Source organism: Peromyscus californicus, unplaced genomic scaffold (genome assembly GCF_007827085.1).
Source record: "Peromyscus californicus insignis strain IS unplaced genomic scaffold, ASM782708v3 Scaffold_15__1_contigs__length_86483966, whole genome shotgun sequence".
In the NCBI taxonomy this organism is placed as follows: Eukaryota; Metazoa; Chordata; class Mammalia; order Rodentia; family Cricetidae; genus Peromyscus; species Peromyscus californicus.
Genome location: NW_026294447.1, coordinates 84,742,675 through 84,757,087, shown reverse-complemented (window position 1 = coordinate 84,757,087; position 14,413 = coordinate 84,742,675). Strand labels below are relative to the sequence as shown.

General features: G+C 47.7%; 1 protein-coding gene across 3 annotated transcripts in view; it reads left to right on the top strand.

The window, feature by feature from the left end:
* Frmd6 (FERM domain containing 6) overlaps positions 1–14,413 on the top strand; it is a 70,899-nt gene that overhangs the window by 42,941 nt on the left and 13,545 nt on the right. For 2 of the 3 annotated variants that reach the window (XM_052739655.1, XM_052739654.1), the window contains exons 4-8: positions 3,202–3,305; positions 4,257–4,333; positions 7,025–7,211; positions 10,403–10,558; positions 13,830–13,895. In XM_052739655.1, the coding sequence (XP_052595615.1) occupies positions 3,202–3,305; positions 4,257–4,333; positions 7,025–7,211; positions 10,403–10,558; positions 13,830–13,895 (590 nt within the window). The remainder of the gene's footprint in view (positions 1–3,201; positions 3,306–4,256; positions 4,334–7,024; positions 7,212–10,402; positions 10,559–13,829; positions 13,896–14,413) is intronic. The other variant, XM_052739656.1, reaches the window with a different exon arrangement.

The following is a 14,413-nucleotide window of genomic DNA, read 5'->3' as shown; positions in this document are numbered from 1 at the left end:
CGGGCTTTGTTTGGTTGGGTGGTTTTGGATTCCCAGCACAGTTGAGCAGGAAGTATAGAGAGTTCCAAAAAGCCATGCACATGCAGGCACAGCTTCCCCAGTGTCAGCCCCAACACGGGTGGAGCATGCGTGGTAATCAGTGAGCCTACACGGATCCTTTATTCCCCCAGAGTCCATCATATGCATTTGGGTTCACTCCTGGTGATTGTATCCCATGGCTTTGGACAGATGTATGGCATGTATCCACCATCAGACTGTGCAGAATGGCCTCACCGCCCTGAAGCCACCACTATTTTAGAAATTGTCCTTGTCAGTTGAATAGTTGGAAAGAATGTAATCCTCGAGCACTTCAAACACTGGCATGTTAACACTCTTCTCAGAAACCACCTAAACACCAGGAACCTCGGTGTCACCCCAATTCTGCAGCTTTTGTTTTGAAATAATTTCGAACTTCTAGCAGTGTAAGAAGACAATAAGGCTGGGTGGTGGTGGCACATGCCTTTAATCCCAGCACTCAAGAGGCAGAGGCAGGCTCTGTGAGTTCGAGGCCAGCCTGGTCTACAGAGTGAGTTCCAGGACAGGCTCCAAAGCCACACACAGAAACCTGTCTTGAACCCCCCACCTAAAAAAAAGAAGACAATAAGGATTTCCTCAGTTGTTAATGCCAGAGCACATATCTTCTTTCTATCTGTGATCTACCAGCCTGTTTCCCGTCTTTCCAAACTTGAGGGAAATTTCTTAGAGACAAGCAATATCTCTTACATAACTATGGTGGGAACTTCACTATCAGGAAGTAGTTTTTAGCTCTGCCAAGGAGCCCGGCAATACCCATCATAGTCCGAGGTAGCCTGGCTCAGGTCTGTTCTTCAGCCATTCTGTTACCCCGCCCCCCGCCCTGTGATCTTGGCTTTTTTTTTTTTTTTTAAACGAGAAGAGTCAAGTTACTTTGTGTAATGTCTTTTCATTTGGATTTGGTTTATGTTTCCTCATGATTAATTCAGGTTATGCATGACTTGGGTGGGGATATCAGATAGATGATAATGAGCCCTTCTCAGTATAGAGTATCATGAGACATACAATAGTTATTTATGACTTTATGGTGATGTTAGCTTTTGGCCAAAGTTCCTCCACATACGTTCCTTGATATTCGTGAGCTCATATTAACACTTCTAGTTATAATCTAGTTCCATGAGATTTGTTCTGCCCTCTTCTTCCCGTTATTTTCAACAACTTTCTTCAACGGTGAGAGACCTGGCTTATTTGCTCAGGCATTTAGAGTGTGTTATAAAGGGTGTTACAGAGGCACAGATTCCAGGACAAGGTACGGAAGGGGACACAGATCTGCTCTCATTGGGCCTACCAATTTCCACGTGTTCAGATCCCCAGAGTTCTTAAGCTAGACAGCTCTGGTCACACTGTCGAGTGAGAGACACATAAAGGTAATTTTAAAATATGCCTGTGCTCGTGAGCTCATAGTGTGGCAGCATCCACAGGGCCTGCACAGATCTAAGCCAGGTGGAGTCCCAGCCCCGAGAGGATGGGAATAGTTCCCATCCCTAACCCAGAAGCTATCTCTAATTAACCTCTCACAAACGAAAAATTCGTTTTCTCCTGTGGAATCTCACTGGGAATACAAACCACTTAAGTGCAGGCCCCATGCCCAGCAGTAAATGGCTGACACAAAACAAACTCAATGGTATTTTTGAAGACATTTTGTCTCATATTGCCTTGGGCATTTTTTTTTATCCTAACTGGTCTTTTGCTTGTATATTATGGTTTCTGATTTTGTGTTTTTATGGGTTTTATTTGTGTCTGTGTTTTTGTTTCTTCTTTTTAATATTTTGGGTTGTTTTATTCGCATGCTTGCTCTCTAAAGAGAGAGAAGGCATGGAGTTGGATGGGAGGGGAGGTGGGGAGGAAATGGAAGGAAATGGGAGAGAGGAAACCATGATCTGAATACATTGTATGACAAAATTATTTTCAATAAAAAGTAAAATGAGAATGTGCATGTGTTACTCTGAGCAGTCTCACTTGGGTCTCATTTTGCTGCTTCTGACAGGAGCTCCAACCACATACCCATCAGTCATGTTCAGTCAGTAAAAATGAGAGGCCAGGCGACGGCGTTCACGGCCTGCTAGAGTGGCACCTCCCTGTCTTTCCTCTTTGGGGTGTCTTATCCCTTCTTTCATGTTAAGAGGACTGAAGAACCCGTTTATAGCCAGAGTAGCAATTCTTACCAATGGCATCTTCCAGTCAAACCCAGTGTTCATCTGGGGCTTCACTATGGAGTCAGCTCAAGTCTTCCTGGAAGGAGTACATGTCCTTTCATTGTGAAAGTTGTTATGGAACACCCAGGAGAGGTTGACTTTAGTGATGGAGGAGAATAATAGCTGGGGGCTGGGGGGGTAATTAAAACTCTGTACAAGATAGGAATGCTACGGGCTTCTCTTACGAGATAGATCTTTGGGAAACAATCTCTTGAGGAAAAATGGAAATGTTTGTGTTTGGGCCAGCTTGTTTTCTTACGCTCCACTCCTTTCCCATAAGTTCCAGGGGACATATTTTCTGTGATAGGATAGATCCCAAAGGCAGAGCCAGTAACGGTTTGTCATTCTGGCAAGCTGTGCTCTGGCGTGGGAACACGGAAGGGATGTTTTTAAAGCCAGCTCTCCGCAAAGCAGGTGTCACGTCCACACTTGGAAATCCATCCATGTTCAGTGTCTCGCAGAGGATTGGAGTGGTGGTGATGGTGGTGGTGGTGGTGCTGCTGCTGCTGCTGCTGCTGCTGCTGCTGCTGCTGCTGCTGCTGCTATCAATGTTTTGTGTCTGTGAGAAGAGTCTTCTGTACACCAAACCAACATGTTATATTTTCTAAGATTCATGTCCACGGGAGTGAGTGCTAGATGGTGGTGTGTGAAGATCCTGGAAGCCGAGCATGTGTGGGAGTTAGAAGCCACAGTTCTTCCAAGCATTGTATGTTTTAGAATCTCAGGTTCTGTGTTGCAGAAGCAAGAGAATTCATAACCTCATTAAAGTCTAGCTAATAATACACCTTGGATTTTTTTCATTTCTTGAGTTTTCCTGACTCACGATGCATTCACAGATCATGAGGCTGTACTTTTTGAATTGTAGATTTGAATTTTTTTTCTTTGAAACAGATCTTTTCTCTTTAGCATCTTGTCTTTTTTTTTTAATGTGCAGATAATGAACACGTATATATGGAGTTGTCACAAAAGCTTTATAAGTATTGTCCAAAAGAATGGAAAAAAGAGGCCAGCAAGGTACGACAATACGAAGTCACTTGGGTGAGATTACATTTATGCACAAAATTCTTTTTTATTCTTTAAAAATGTTTATTTTAGCTGTCACGTTAGAAAAAAAAGTCATAAGCAATAATTTCTCCAGTGGAGAATGACAAAAGGAAATGAATTATAAGTGCTGAAATGTGTTGTGCTGGGGTGTGAATGTCTGACAACGTAAACCAATAAGTAACAGTGTTTCAGTAATATGGGGGTAATGCTCGGAAGTGAAAGGCATGAGGAAGTATTTGCTTTTCTCCTGTGACAGTGTTGTCAAAGCTTGTAGGATTTGTTTTTATCAATTTAAATTTGTTTTTTACAGTCTGACATTCAAGCCTTTGTTGTTTTATTACGCTGGCATCTTTGTGTAGTAAACACCAGTTCCGTTTGAGCAGGGGAGCAGGCACAGGGGGGTTGTGTGGTTTCCCCCATCGCCCTGGTGAAGCAGGAATGAAATCACCCATCTAATCCCAGCTTCTCCCGTGGCAGCGCAGGATTCTGGGGCTACACTGGAAGTCGACTTCAAAGCTGACCACAGAGCGAAGCAGTCCAGCGTCTAAGTCAACAGGCAGTGTAGTAGACTGTGGTGTGTGGAATGTTGAGGAAACAAGAGAGCATTTGTAGTAGGGAGCAAATGGTCACCACAGGAGACAGAGCTGGGCCAGAAGCCGGAGCTCAGCTAGAAATTTCCATGGCGTTTATTTTTATCTTCCCTTATGTTCCCATTGGCATCACGGCGAATGGGAATCCAGAGAGGGAGGGTGCCCTGCTTTGCTTTGTAACTTTCTGGTTTGATGTGGACCTGGTGTCCACATGGGACACCTGTGCCTGCTACAAGCCCCACGTTACAAGCAGGTCCAGCCTCTCTGTGCTTTGCAGGTGATGGCAGTATGATTGGCTATGGAGCCTGTGTTGGAGATAACTAAACACAGCTCACTGCACGTGTCTCTGTCTTAGGGCATCGACCAGTTCGGGCCTCCCATGATCATCCACTTCCGGGTGCAGTACTATGTGGAGAATGGCAGACTGATCAGGTAGGAAGAACCCACGAGCCTAAGCCTTGCTCTCCTCCATAGCACTTTTTTCTGACATACACCAGTACACTATAGTGTTCACTGGTTCTTCAGCCTGTTGGAGTGTGAACTCTGCACCAGCAGCAGGTCTGTTGTTGTGTGCTTGCTTGCCTGTTTTTGCACATTCATGTATTCTTAGTGCCTAAAACACAGAGGCATATTTGTTAATGAATAAGTATTTGTTGGCTAAATAAATCGTAGACTAAAGGTGAAAATGTTAATGTCACTGGCTCACATTTTCACTCACAGTCACCAAGAAGGAACTGTCACTGTTGTAAAAAGAGATTCCTTAGGTATGATTATATTCTTTTCGTTTGTTGTGTTTTGTTTTTTTCGATACAGGATTTTGTTGTGTAGCCCTGGCTGTCCTGGAACTCACCCTGTAGACCAGGCTGATCTTGAACTGATCTGCCTGCCTCTGCCTCTCAAGTGCTGGGATCAAAGGCGTGTGCCACCACTCCCGGCAATTATATTCTTTTCCAGTCAGGATGGGGCCACACACTCTGAAGCCACCCATTTTTATGTCAGCTTGATCTTCACTTGAGGTCTTGTTTGCACTCTCAGTAGTCTGAAAACTAAGAGCAAGCCTCAGGGAGCTTCCTATGGGAATCGAGGGTACACTCTGAGGGGGCAGGGGACAGGTTTCTTCTTCGTGGAGATGGAAGTGTGATGAGCACCATGGTGTGAATCAGAACGAACTGGTTTTGAATCTCTTCCTAGAGAACGAGAAGAGATCACATTTTTGGCTGACAGAAACTGTAAGAAATATGAACCTGTTTCCCTTTACTTTGAAACTTTGAGAAACTTGATATGAAAGGAAAAAAAGATGCTAGACCAACGTGATGTAAAAAATTAGGACTTGATAGTTTCTACTATTACCAGATGCACAGTAAGAGTAAGAAGCACTGGTACCCGGAGACTGTTTCTAGAGGCTAAACACTTCAGTAGTTAGCTTTAGTTTGTGTGAAGTGCTCACCTGCTTTTCCTGGTAGGATGGAATGCCCTGTAAGAAAGAAAAATAGAGTACTTGGCCACTAATAAACCCCATAGGGTTAATGAATTGTTAACACTCTACTCCTGTGCACCCACACACACACTGTTAACCCCAAAGATGGGAGGTGAAAGACGACCAGCCCAAATCATCATGGCCAAATTAATCAAAGCAAGCTTTTTTATTCATGTCCATGGGCTGTCTTCCCCCTAAGTCAGGGTTTGAGAGGTCAGCATTGGATGTGAGGAAGACAAGGCTTTTAACTCAGGGGTAAGGGGTTTCCAAATGGTGGATTTGGCGGGCAAAACAGGCAGGGTTACAGGAGCAGAACATAAGCATACTAAGTTAGTCCTAACGACCTCCTGAAACGAAGACAGGGTTGCAGGTGGGCATAACAAGGTAGTCATAACAACAGGCAGTCACAACAAAGTACTTACAGGTGGTCATGTAACCTTTTGAAACACAGGTAGGGTTGCAAGATGGTTATAAACAACTTTTTGAAACAAAGACACAACTGCCGTTCCCAGAACAGACAGTGCAGAGCCATTTGCAGTGGAGGTTACAGGTGGGGCAGAGCCCACCCAATCTCTGAGAAGTAGAAGTTTACTCACAAACAGGACCAAACCTGGTTTGCCCTTACTGTAAGATGGAGTCAGGCTGGTTTTTCACCACCTCGCCATTAAACCACCCAACAGCGTGTAGTCCGTATGCTAAAGGGCAACACTGAAAAGTGCCCTGTCCACGGGAAAGGAATCCCATAGGTGCTTTATTTTTGAGCTCTTCCTTCTTAGCCTTGGTCTTGGTTAAAATAGACAGACCATTATGTTTCTGTGATCTGCTGATGAGCTGTGACGGTAAACGGTCTGAAGTGGTGAGGCCAGTGACCTCGCCGAACGTGTGCATGTCTGCGATGGTTTTTCCTTCGTTTAAAACGACCCTATTTGCCCGTGGACATTCCTTCCGAGCTGACTAGATGTCCTGTGACCCGCCCACCCCTGCCGCCAGCACTTCCTGTTCATCTCCTCAGTGGAGAGCGAGTCTGTTTCTGCCTGGAGTGGATTTCAGAGTGTGCACTGTCAGTATTTCCTGTTGTGGGGAGCGTGGTGGCTGTCGTTTCATGTGCCTGGGAAAACATGAAACAGCACCCTCTTCCTGTAAAACAAGGCAGGTTGAAGGAAAGCCTTGGTTCATTCGTCCTCAGAGCAGCAGGAAAACAACAAACCACTCGTGTGTGGTGGTCTACGAGCATCTTAAAGTGCTTCAGGGCGTTGTGATGCCCTGCAGAGAGGAACAGTACCGTCAAACGGGCGTGTTCCCATTGAGTGGTACGCACAGCAGTGACGTGGAGAGGAGAAAGGAAATTAAACAGACTGCTAGTGCCCAGCTTCTGGCATGTCCGTTCTGTGTTCTGTGACCTACTTGCCTTATTGGAGTGCAATTCCTCAGACCTCCCTGCGTTTGGCATCTGAGCCTTCCGACCCCCGCAGCCTCCCGAGGTGGTGATCAGGTCCCAGCTTGGGCCTTCCGCCTTGGTGAAGTGGGCACAGGGAGCCGAGGCCAAGGGCCTCTGCCAGCAGATGCAGAGGGAGATGGGGGTTCTGTTGACATGTATGTGTACCGTTCCGCCCTAACACGGCCGCTGTCTGCCTGTGTTCTCCCAGTGACCGAGTCGCGAGGTATTACTATTACTGGCACCTGAGGAAGCAAGTCCTGCACTCTCAGTGTGCGCTCAGAGAAGAGGCCTACTTCATGCTGGCGGCCTTTGCGCTGCAGGCTGATCTCGGGAACTTCAAAAGGAATAAGCACCGCGGGAAGTACTTTGACCCGGAGGCTTACTTCCCTGCATGGGTAGGTACTGTCTGCGTCCTCCAACCTGCCTGCCCATTCAGGCATGAGCTTCTTCAAGAGATGAGCCTGCATATCCTGGGGACAGGGAAACCACTCACGATGCCCACGAACAGGTCTAAGAATGGACAGGAGCTTGTCACACTGTGTGTCTCTGCTAGTCTCCTCACAGCTGAGGAGGCTCACTGGCCATCCTAGATACAGGGGAACTCAAGTGTCCCCAGCCCCCTGCTGGGGTGTGCATGGCAGTGACACTCATGATCCCCCTGGTGAAATGCATTTTTTTACCCCTTTGAGGAAAAAATGATCACTTCTCAAGAGATGAGGTCATTCATGGTTTTCATGGGCTGAGAAAACAAATCTGAAACCCCCTTTGGCTCTGACCTCTGTGTCCTTCCCTGCCAGGTGAGGAGCCACCCCCTGCTGTCGGTGAGAACATAGATGTAGGTCAACAGGCTCCCTACCCTGTTGGGTTGCCATTCTCCCTGCAGGCCACTCTGGCCCTCCCTTCTGGGTCCTCCGCTCGCTCGGGCTCAGACTCTCCCCTGCAGTAGGTCGACCTTCACAGAACAGTGGGTCACCTGCATCCACAAAGCCCAGCCGCCTGGTGTGCTTCCCATCCCAGGGGAGCCAAGTGTGTTTGACTTCTCCAGCTTCTTCCTTCCCGTGTGCGTTCCTCAGCCCACCTCCGCCTGCCTGTGTCCCTCAGCCACACACATGCTGGCCTTTACCTTGCCTGTTTAGTAGACACTTTTCTCTCGTTTTCTGAGTTTTTCTACCTCACTTGGCCCTTAGCCGTTTACCCCAGGGAGATTTCATCCTAGTCACTGCCTTTCATGACCACCTTCATAATATGCAGGTGACCCCTAAATATGTTTACACGGTCCAGTGAGATGGCTGTGCAATCGTACGTCCCACAGACTCAGCACCCCACATCACACTCCTCTTCCCCCCACCTCCACAGAAGTAGCCCCACCTCCATATTCCTGGTATCAGAGTGCTGGACATGGCCATCAGCCCAGTTGCCCAGAACCTGGCTGGTGTCCCATGGACTCTGCTTGGTACTCTGCCCCCTCCATGTCCCACCCAGCCACAGCAGTGTCCTCTGGCATGGCCACTCCATTACCTGTCACCCTGCTTAGTCCCGAATCATGTGACTTGGTTTCCTTCCGGGTCCACTGCATCCCCTCCGCTCAGCGGTCGGTCCCTCCGTTTGAGTCCCGGATCTCAGCACACTGTTGTGACGCCGGCCTTGCTTCAGTGTTCCCCAGCCTGCAGCTGAGAGGACTGAGCCTCCTCTGTCTCAGACAAACCTGCAGCAACTCGGCGGCAGTTGCCTGTGCTGTGAAGTCCGGGTTCCCCCCAAGTACGAAACGCCAGGATCTGGCTCCCGCTCCCTCCAGCTTTTCTCAGCTGCTTGCCCTACACCTTCAATTTTGTCTTCTGGTAACATCCAGCCTACTGACTTACCGATGTGTCTGCATAGCTACTGTGCTTTCTCACTCCTGGCCCTCTTTGCTTGCTTGCTTGCCTGCTTAGCTGGTTGTTGTGTTTTGAGACAGACTTTTACTATGTAGCCTGGCTTTCCTGAAACTCTCCGTGTAGACCAGGCTGGCTTGGTACTCACTGAAACTCTCCTGAGTGCTGGCATTAAAGGCATGCACGTGCAGCACCACACCCAGCGGGGGCCTCTCTTATAGTCCCTTTAGCATGTGGGGCCTCTCTCCTTGTTTCAGCTGGCTGCCTCCTGATCCTCTGGAGATGAGCTCCTGGGGTTGGGTGGGTGGGTGTTCCTGCTGGGGTATCCAGCACTGTGCCTGGTGTCCCAGCTCTGGACAGAAGGTCTTGTACATAAGTACTAGTCATCTGCTCCCAGATAACCTGTTTACCCCTTGTCCCGACTACTGTAGTGTATCTTCATATATTTTAAGGGACAAGGATGGCTTTAGCCATTTCTGCTTTTGATTGACATTCAGTGTTTGGTTATCAAAGGGAAAGTGTGAGATAGGGCACCTCTTGCTGTTGATATGGCTACCTCTTGGTAGCAGGCTTTGCATTCTCTGGCTGTCATCAGATACTCAAGTGTGGTCATTTCAGTCAGAGCTTCCCTAGTATGTTATAGCCTCAGTGGCCAGGGTACCAGTTCTCCTGTCCTCGAAGTCATCCAGATCATCCACTTGAACGTCCTTACACATAGTGTCTCCATGTGTTCGGGGCCTGGCAAAGACAAGCTTGGTGTGCTGACGGAGATGATCTCCATACAGACAGAGCAGAGGCTATATAACTCCAGCAAAACTTGATAATGGCCCTATCATTTCCCATGCATAATTTTCTTCGTTTTGTTTGGAGACGGTTTCTCTGTGTAGTCCTGGCTGTCCTGGAACTCTCTGTAGCCCAGGCTGGCCTCAGGTCCACCCGCCTCTGCCTCCCGAGTGCTGGGATTTCATAAATTCTTTCTGAAATATTCAAAGTAAGAAACGAATGCTGTGTCTGAGAAGCCACGTCACAGCTGAAGACTCATGGTGTTTTCACTCTACTTGAAACCCTTCCCTTTGCTCAAGGTGCCGCCATCTTTTCATGGGTTCAACTCCACGTGAAACCAGGGAGGGCATTCTCAGCACCTCTTAGCCTGCAGCTGCTGGGGACTGTGTGTCTTTGTCACCTTAAAGCGCAGGTGGACACCATCTGAATGTAAGCCTCAACAAGTCACAGTGAACGTTGAGTTGAAACGGTGTCCATGTAGAGGTCCTGTCCTCTCATGTGAAAACCAAATGTTCCAAAGAATCCTGCTTGATCCTTTACCTTCCCCAGACGAACGTTTATAGTGTCATGTTCTATGTGTGTGACTGAGGAGCCAGTGGGAGCCAGAGGCTGCCGTGTTCCGACACACGTGTTTTTTTATGGTGCCCGTCATTTGGGGAGTACAGTCCATGAACCGTGTGAAGTTACACCAGTTTGTGTAGGGTTTTCCCCCACTTCGGTGATTTTTAAAACCAAGAGAGTCTGTTTTTCCCATTGGGATTTTTCTTCTCCCAAATGGACTTGTAGCTTATAATGTTAGCCCGTTCCACCCAGTAGCACAACGAGAGAGTTGAAAGTAGAATAAAATTAGAATTTCTGATGGAAACGAGCCAGTTTACGTGGCCTGTTTTAGCCTCTCATCCTCTTGTCCTCTGGGGGTGGTGTTCCAACAGGTTGTTTCCAAGAGGGGGAAGGAGTACATCCTGAAGCACATTCCAAACATGCACAAAGACCAGTTTGCACTGACGGCCTCGGAGGCGCATCTGAAGTACATCAAAGAGGCCGTCCGGCTGGATGACGTGGCCATCCATTACTACAGACTGTACAAGGTAGGAAAGTCCTCGGCCCAGCCCCTGGCTGTGCTCTGCTCCTTCCTGAGCGAGATTTCAGCTCCCCTTGGTTTCCAGGGCTCAGGCCTGGAGGCCATCATGACTTCGCCTGAAGTAGGATGGAGGATCCCTTAACCGTTGGTAACCGTCGGTAACAAATGGCTACAGATCGTGGCTCTGGCTCTTCGTACTTACGCTGTAGGTCTTTTTCGGCTTTGGAGAGTAGCCCTTGCCACCCGTTTGGTGGATATGATTTTAGTATTCCTCCAGGTGAAGCTCCACCCTCACTCACCCTCCATGTGTTCCCTGAGTTACAGGAATGTCCCCACAGGACCCAGTGCAGACAGAGCGCTGTATTCCTGGTTTATTCTTCAGACCCCCACCACTCTGTAGGAAACGCTCATTTTATAGGCCAGGAAGGAAACTTGAGGAAGTTAAATAATTCATCAGGGTTGCAAAACCAAGTGACAGAACGTGAATCCAGCCCAGGCTCCTCGATGACAGTGTGTGTGTGTGTGTGTGTGTGTGTGTGTGTGTGTGTGTGTGTGTGTGTGTGTGTAAGTCAAGCACTGCTCACACGCAGGCGCCCCTTATTCTCTCCTGCAGCCTGTGTGTCCCTAGCCCTATTTTTCTGGCCTGAAATGGGCCACACATTCACAGAGCACTGGGGAGGGGGTACTCCGCACACACTCCCGTTGTCCTTCAGCATCTTCTTGCCTTCTCTTCCCTGCTCCACCTCCCCCCATCTTCCCTGCCCTTACAAGTGCTATTGCTTGACCAGAATTGGGTTCTCCTGAGCACTCAAGGTGTTTTTACAAACCCACTGGGATGAAGTTGTTAAAATGTGGTCCGTCGGCCTTCACTATGAGATTGAACCCCAGTTCGGCTCTTTACTGTGTGACCCTAGGTAAGCATTTGACATCTCTGTGCTTCAGCTGTCCCGTAGCTTAAAGGATGCTAGAACCTACCTACCCCGGAGGACTGCAGTGTAAAGGAACTGATGAGTGAACCACGCTTGAAACGGTGCCTGTCACATGTCCCGCAGAGTGTTCAGCAAGCTACTTCGTTGATATGTTTGCTGTCCCTACCACACCCTTTGTGATGGGATTAGTATAACTGGACCTGTGTGTGTGTGTGTGTGTGTGTGTGTGTGTGTGTGTGTGTGTGTGTGTGTGTGTGTGTGTGTTTAGTCATATTGCTGGGTAGTCTTCCCAGCCGATTGCAAAACTCGACATACTGCAGAACTCAGCATCCTCTCCCTCCCTTGCTCTGGCTCTCACAGTTAATACCTCACCATCCTAGGAAGGCATATGGAGTTCCCCAAGATCTGTCTAAATTCCTAAAGCGTTGACTTGTTTTTCCTAAGATATCTTTGTGACACCTCACTTCACGTGAGAAAACTTCAGGAAGTGGCATTTGAGACAATCCGTTCATACTTTGAAGTGCATTAGAAATATAAGTGGTATTTTGGACAGACTGTGGCCTTGGAATGAGATCTCAGTTAGAGACCCTGGGGATCCTGGGCAGCTGCACTGGTCACGGGCCATCTGTTGACTAAGAATGACGCTGTGTCCTGTGAAGGCCAGAGGGGTCCATGCAGTAACAGGCCTGAAATAGCAGGACACTTGTGACATTAGCAAGCGTTCAGAAAGTGACCGCTGCGTTTTATCTTATTTGCTGGGGAAGCTGGCCGGCTTAAAGAAGCCCGAGAAGGAATTAGTCTTTCACTAAAGTTGATATGGTTCTGTGTTACATAGAAAACGCCTTGTCTGTTTTAAAAAGGACATTTAATAGAGAGCTGTCACTGAAGTGGGTGGAGGAGATACCGCGACCTGATGGTCACCTCCTGTTTGGAGAATTCACATGGCATCCATTCAGTCTGCTTCAGTAGGGGCGGCTTATAAAAAGGGAAAAGGCAGACCAGAGAACTCTCTGAAGGAGAGTCTGTGCCTCTTCTGTGTGCCTGTTTTCTCCATACACTCCGCATGCACAGCAGCGCTGTTTTGGACCCAGCCTTATTTCAGAAAGCGTGGCAGAGCCTGGGGAGAAACCAACCTGAGCTGGTGTGCTGATGGGGCAGGCGTGTGAACCTGACACCGCATGTGCCTTTATTGACATGAAAACGGATTAGCTGGGAAGAAATCATCCAAGCTCGTAACAGGCCAGCTTCTTCTCTATTCCAGGAAAGAGCGTGTTTTCTAATACTTCTCCCTGTGTTCTGAGAAAACTGGCCTTAAACTTAGTGAAGACCTAGGGGGCTGGAGAGATGGCTCAGTGGTTTGGAGCACTCGTTGCTCTTTCAGAGGGCCTGGGTTAGATGCCGACCACCCACGTCGTGGTTACAACCCTCCCTAACTTCAGTTCCGGGGCATCCAGCAGTCTCTTTCAGCTCTGCCAGCCCTGGGTGCACATGGGGTACACATACCTACACCCAGGCAAAATACCCATGCACATGAAAGAAATCTAAAACTGCTGCTTTTAAATGTAATAAAGATTCGATAATACTCACTTATTGTTTTGAGATATCTTGTAAAGAAAATGTTTAATAGTAAATTTCAAAGTGTCATGTCTACTCATTACACATAAGTCCTTAAAGATTTGCCCAATCTGAGTACATTTTTAATTGTAGCATTCTTTTTCTTATAGTTAAAATGGCCTGTTTTACAGTTTAGATATGTACACACATAAGGTGAATGTGTATCTCGTCAGCAAGTATTTGCAAATTAACAACATAAAGCTTCTTCAGGAGAGCCTTAAGTGTTTGGTCACTTGCCTCTCCTTTTGGCATCAGGGATAGGTAGGGAGGCGGGGTGTTCCCTGATTTGAAGCCTGCCAGCCTGTCAATGTGTCTTAGACTATGACTAGACCGTTGGATTCACAGGCCGACATCCACACAGCACGTAAGCACAAAGAGAAGGGGAAACGGTCACTGGGTGGGAAGGCAGTAAGAAATGCCTTGCTGCTGCTGGAGTTCTTAGCGCCATGAGCATTTAGAATAGCCTCAGCAGTGGAAGTTGTGTATACAGTGCTGAACACTAAAACCTGGAAACCTAAGGAGTCAGAAATAAAGAGAGTAATTGGTTTAATAAATGCTCACGATATTCTGAAGCCTTGCAGGAAATCAAGAATGTGGAAAGATTTGAGCATTTATTTTAAATTAAGAAAACAAAAAGAAAAAACCTAATTCTGAAATGTGTTTTTTTGTTTCTTAATGGCTCAGTGGTCTATTATACAAGGAAAAATGGTTTTTCATAGAATTGTATTCCTTCAGGATAAAAGGGAAGTTGAAGCTTCACTGACCCTGGGACTGACCATGCGGGGAATACAGATTTTCCAGGTTTGTAAATGGGGGGAGGGGGGGGGTATCAAGTGGTGTTGAGCAGGTCTTACTACAGAGAATGCCTGTGTGACCCTGCCACAGGCTCAGCCTCATTTCCTGTCTGTCGGCACAGAGGTGGGTGATGTCAGCCATGGATGGAGAGGCTCCTCCTGCCCTGACAGTGGTCAGTCCCCCTTAACAGAAAATGCAGGGCGGAAGATCAGTCCAGTCAGGCACTCCCGAGCCTCACTATCCAAATTTGGCTCCTTGGGTCTCCTGGATTATCAGTGTTCCTCTCTCCCACCATAGAAAGCTCCTACCCAGTGCTTCGTGTCCGTTACAGTTTTCTGACACACGATGTCCTGTAAGTGGGTGGGGACTGTCTCCCTTCCACAGGTGGAACAGTGTTGCCCTTTAGGCTTACATCGGGGACTGGGAGGAAGTAGCTCCCTTCGAAGAAGATAGAAAGATGTCTTATCTTTGATCCAGGCAGAATATCCAACTATGGAACTCTCAGTTCCTTGGTTGCTGAGTGT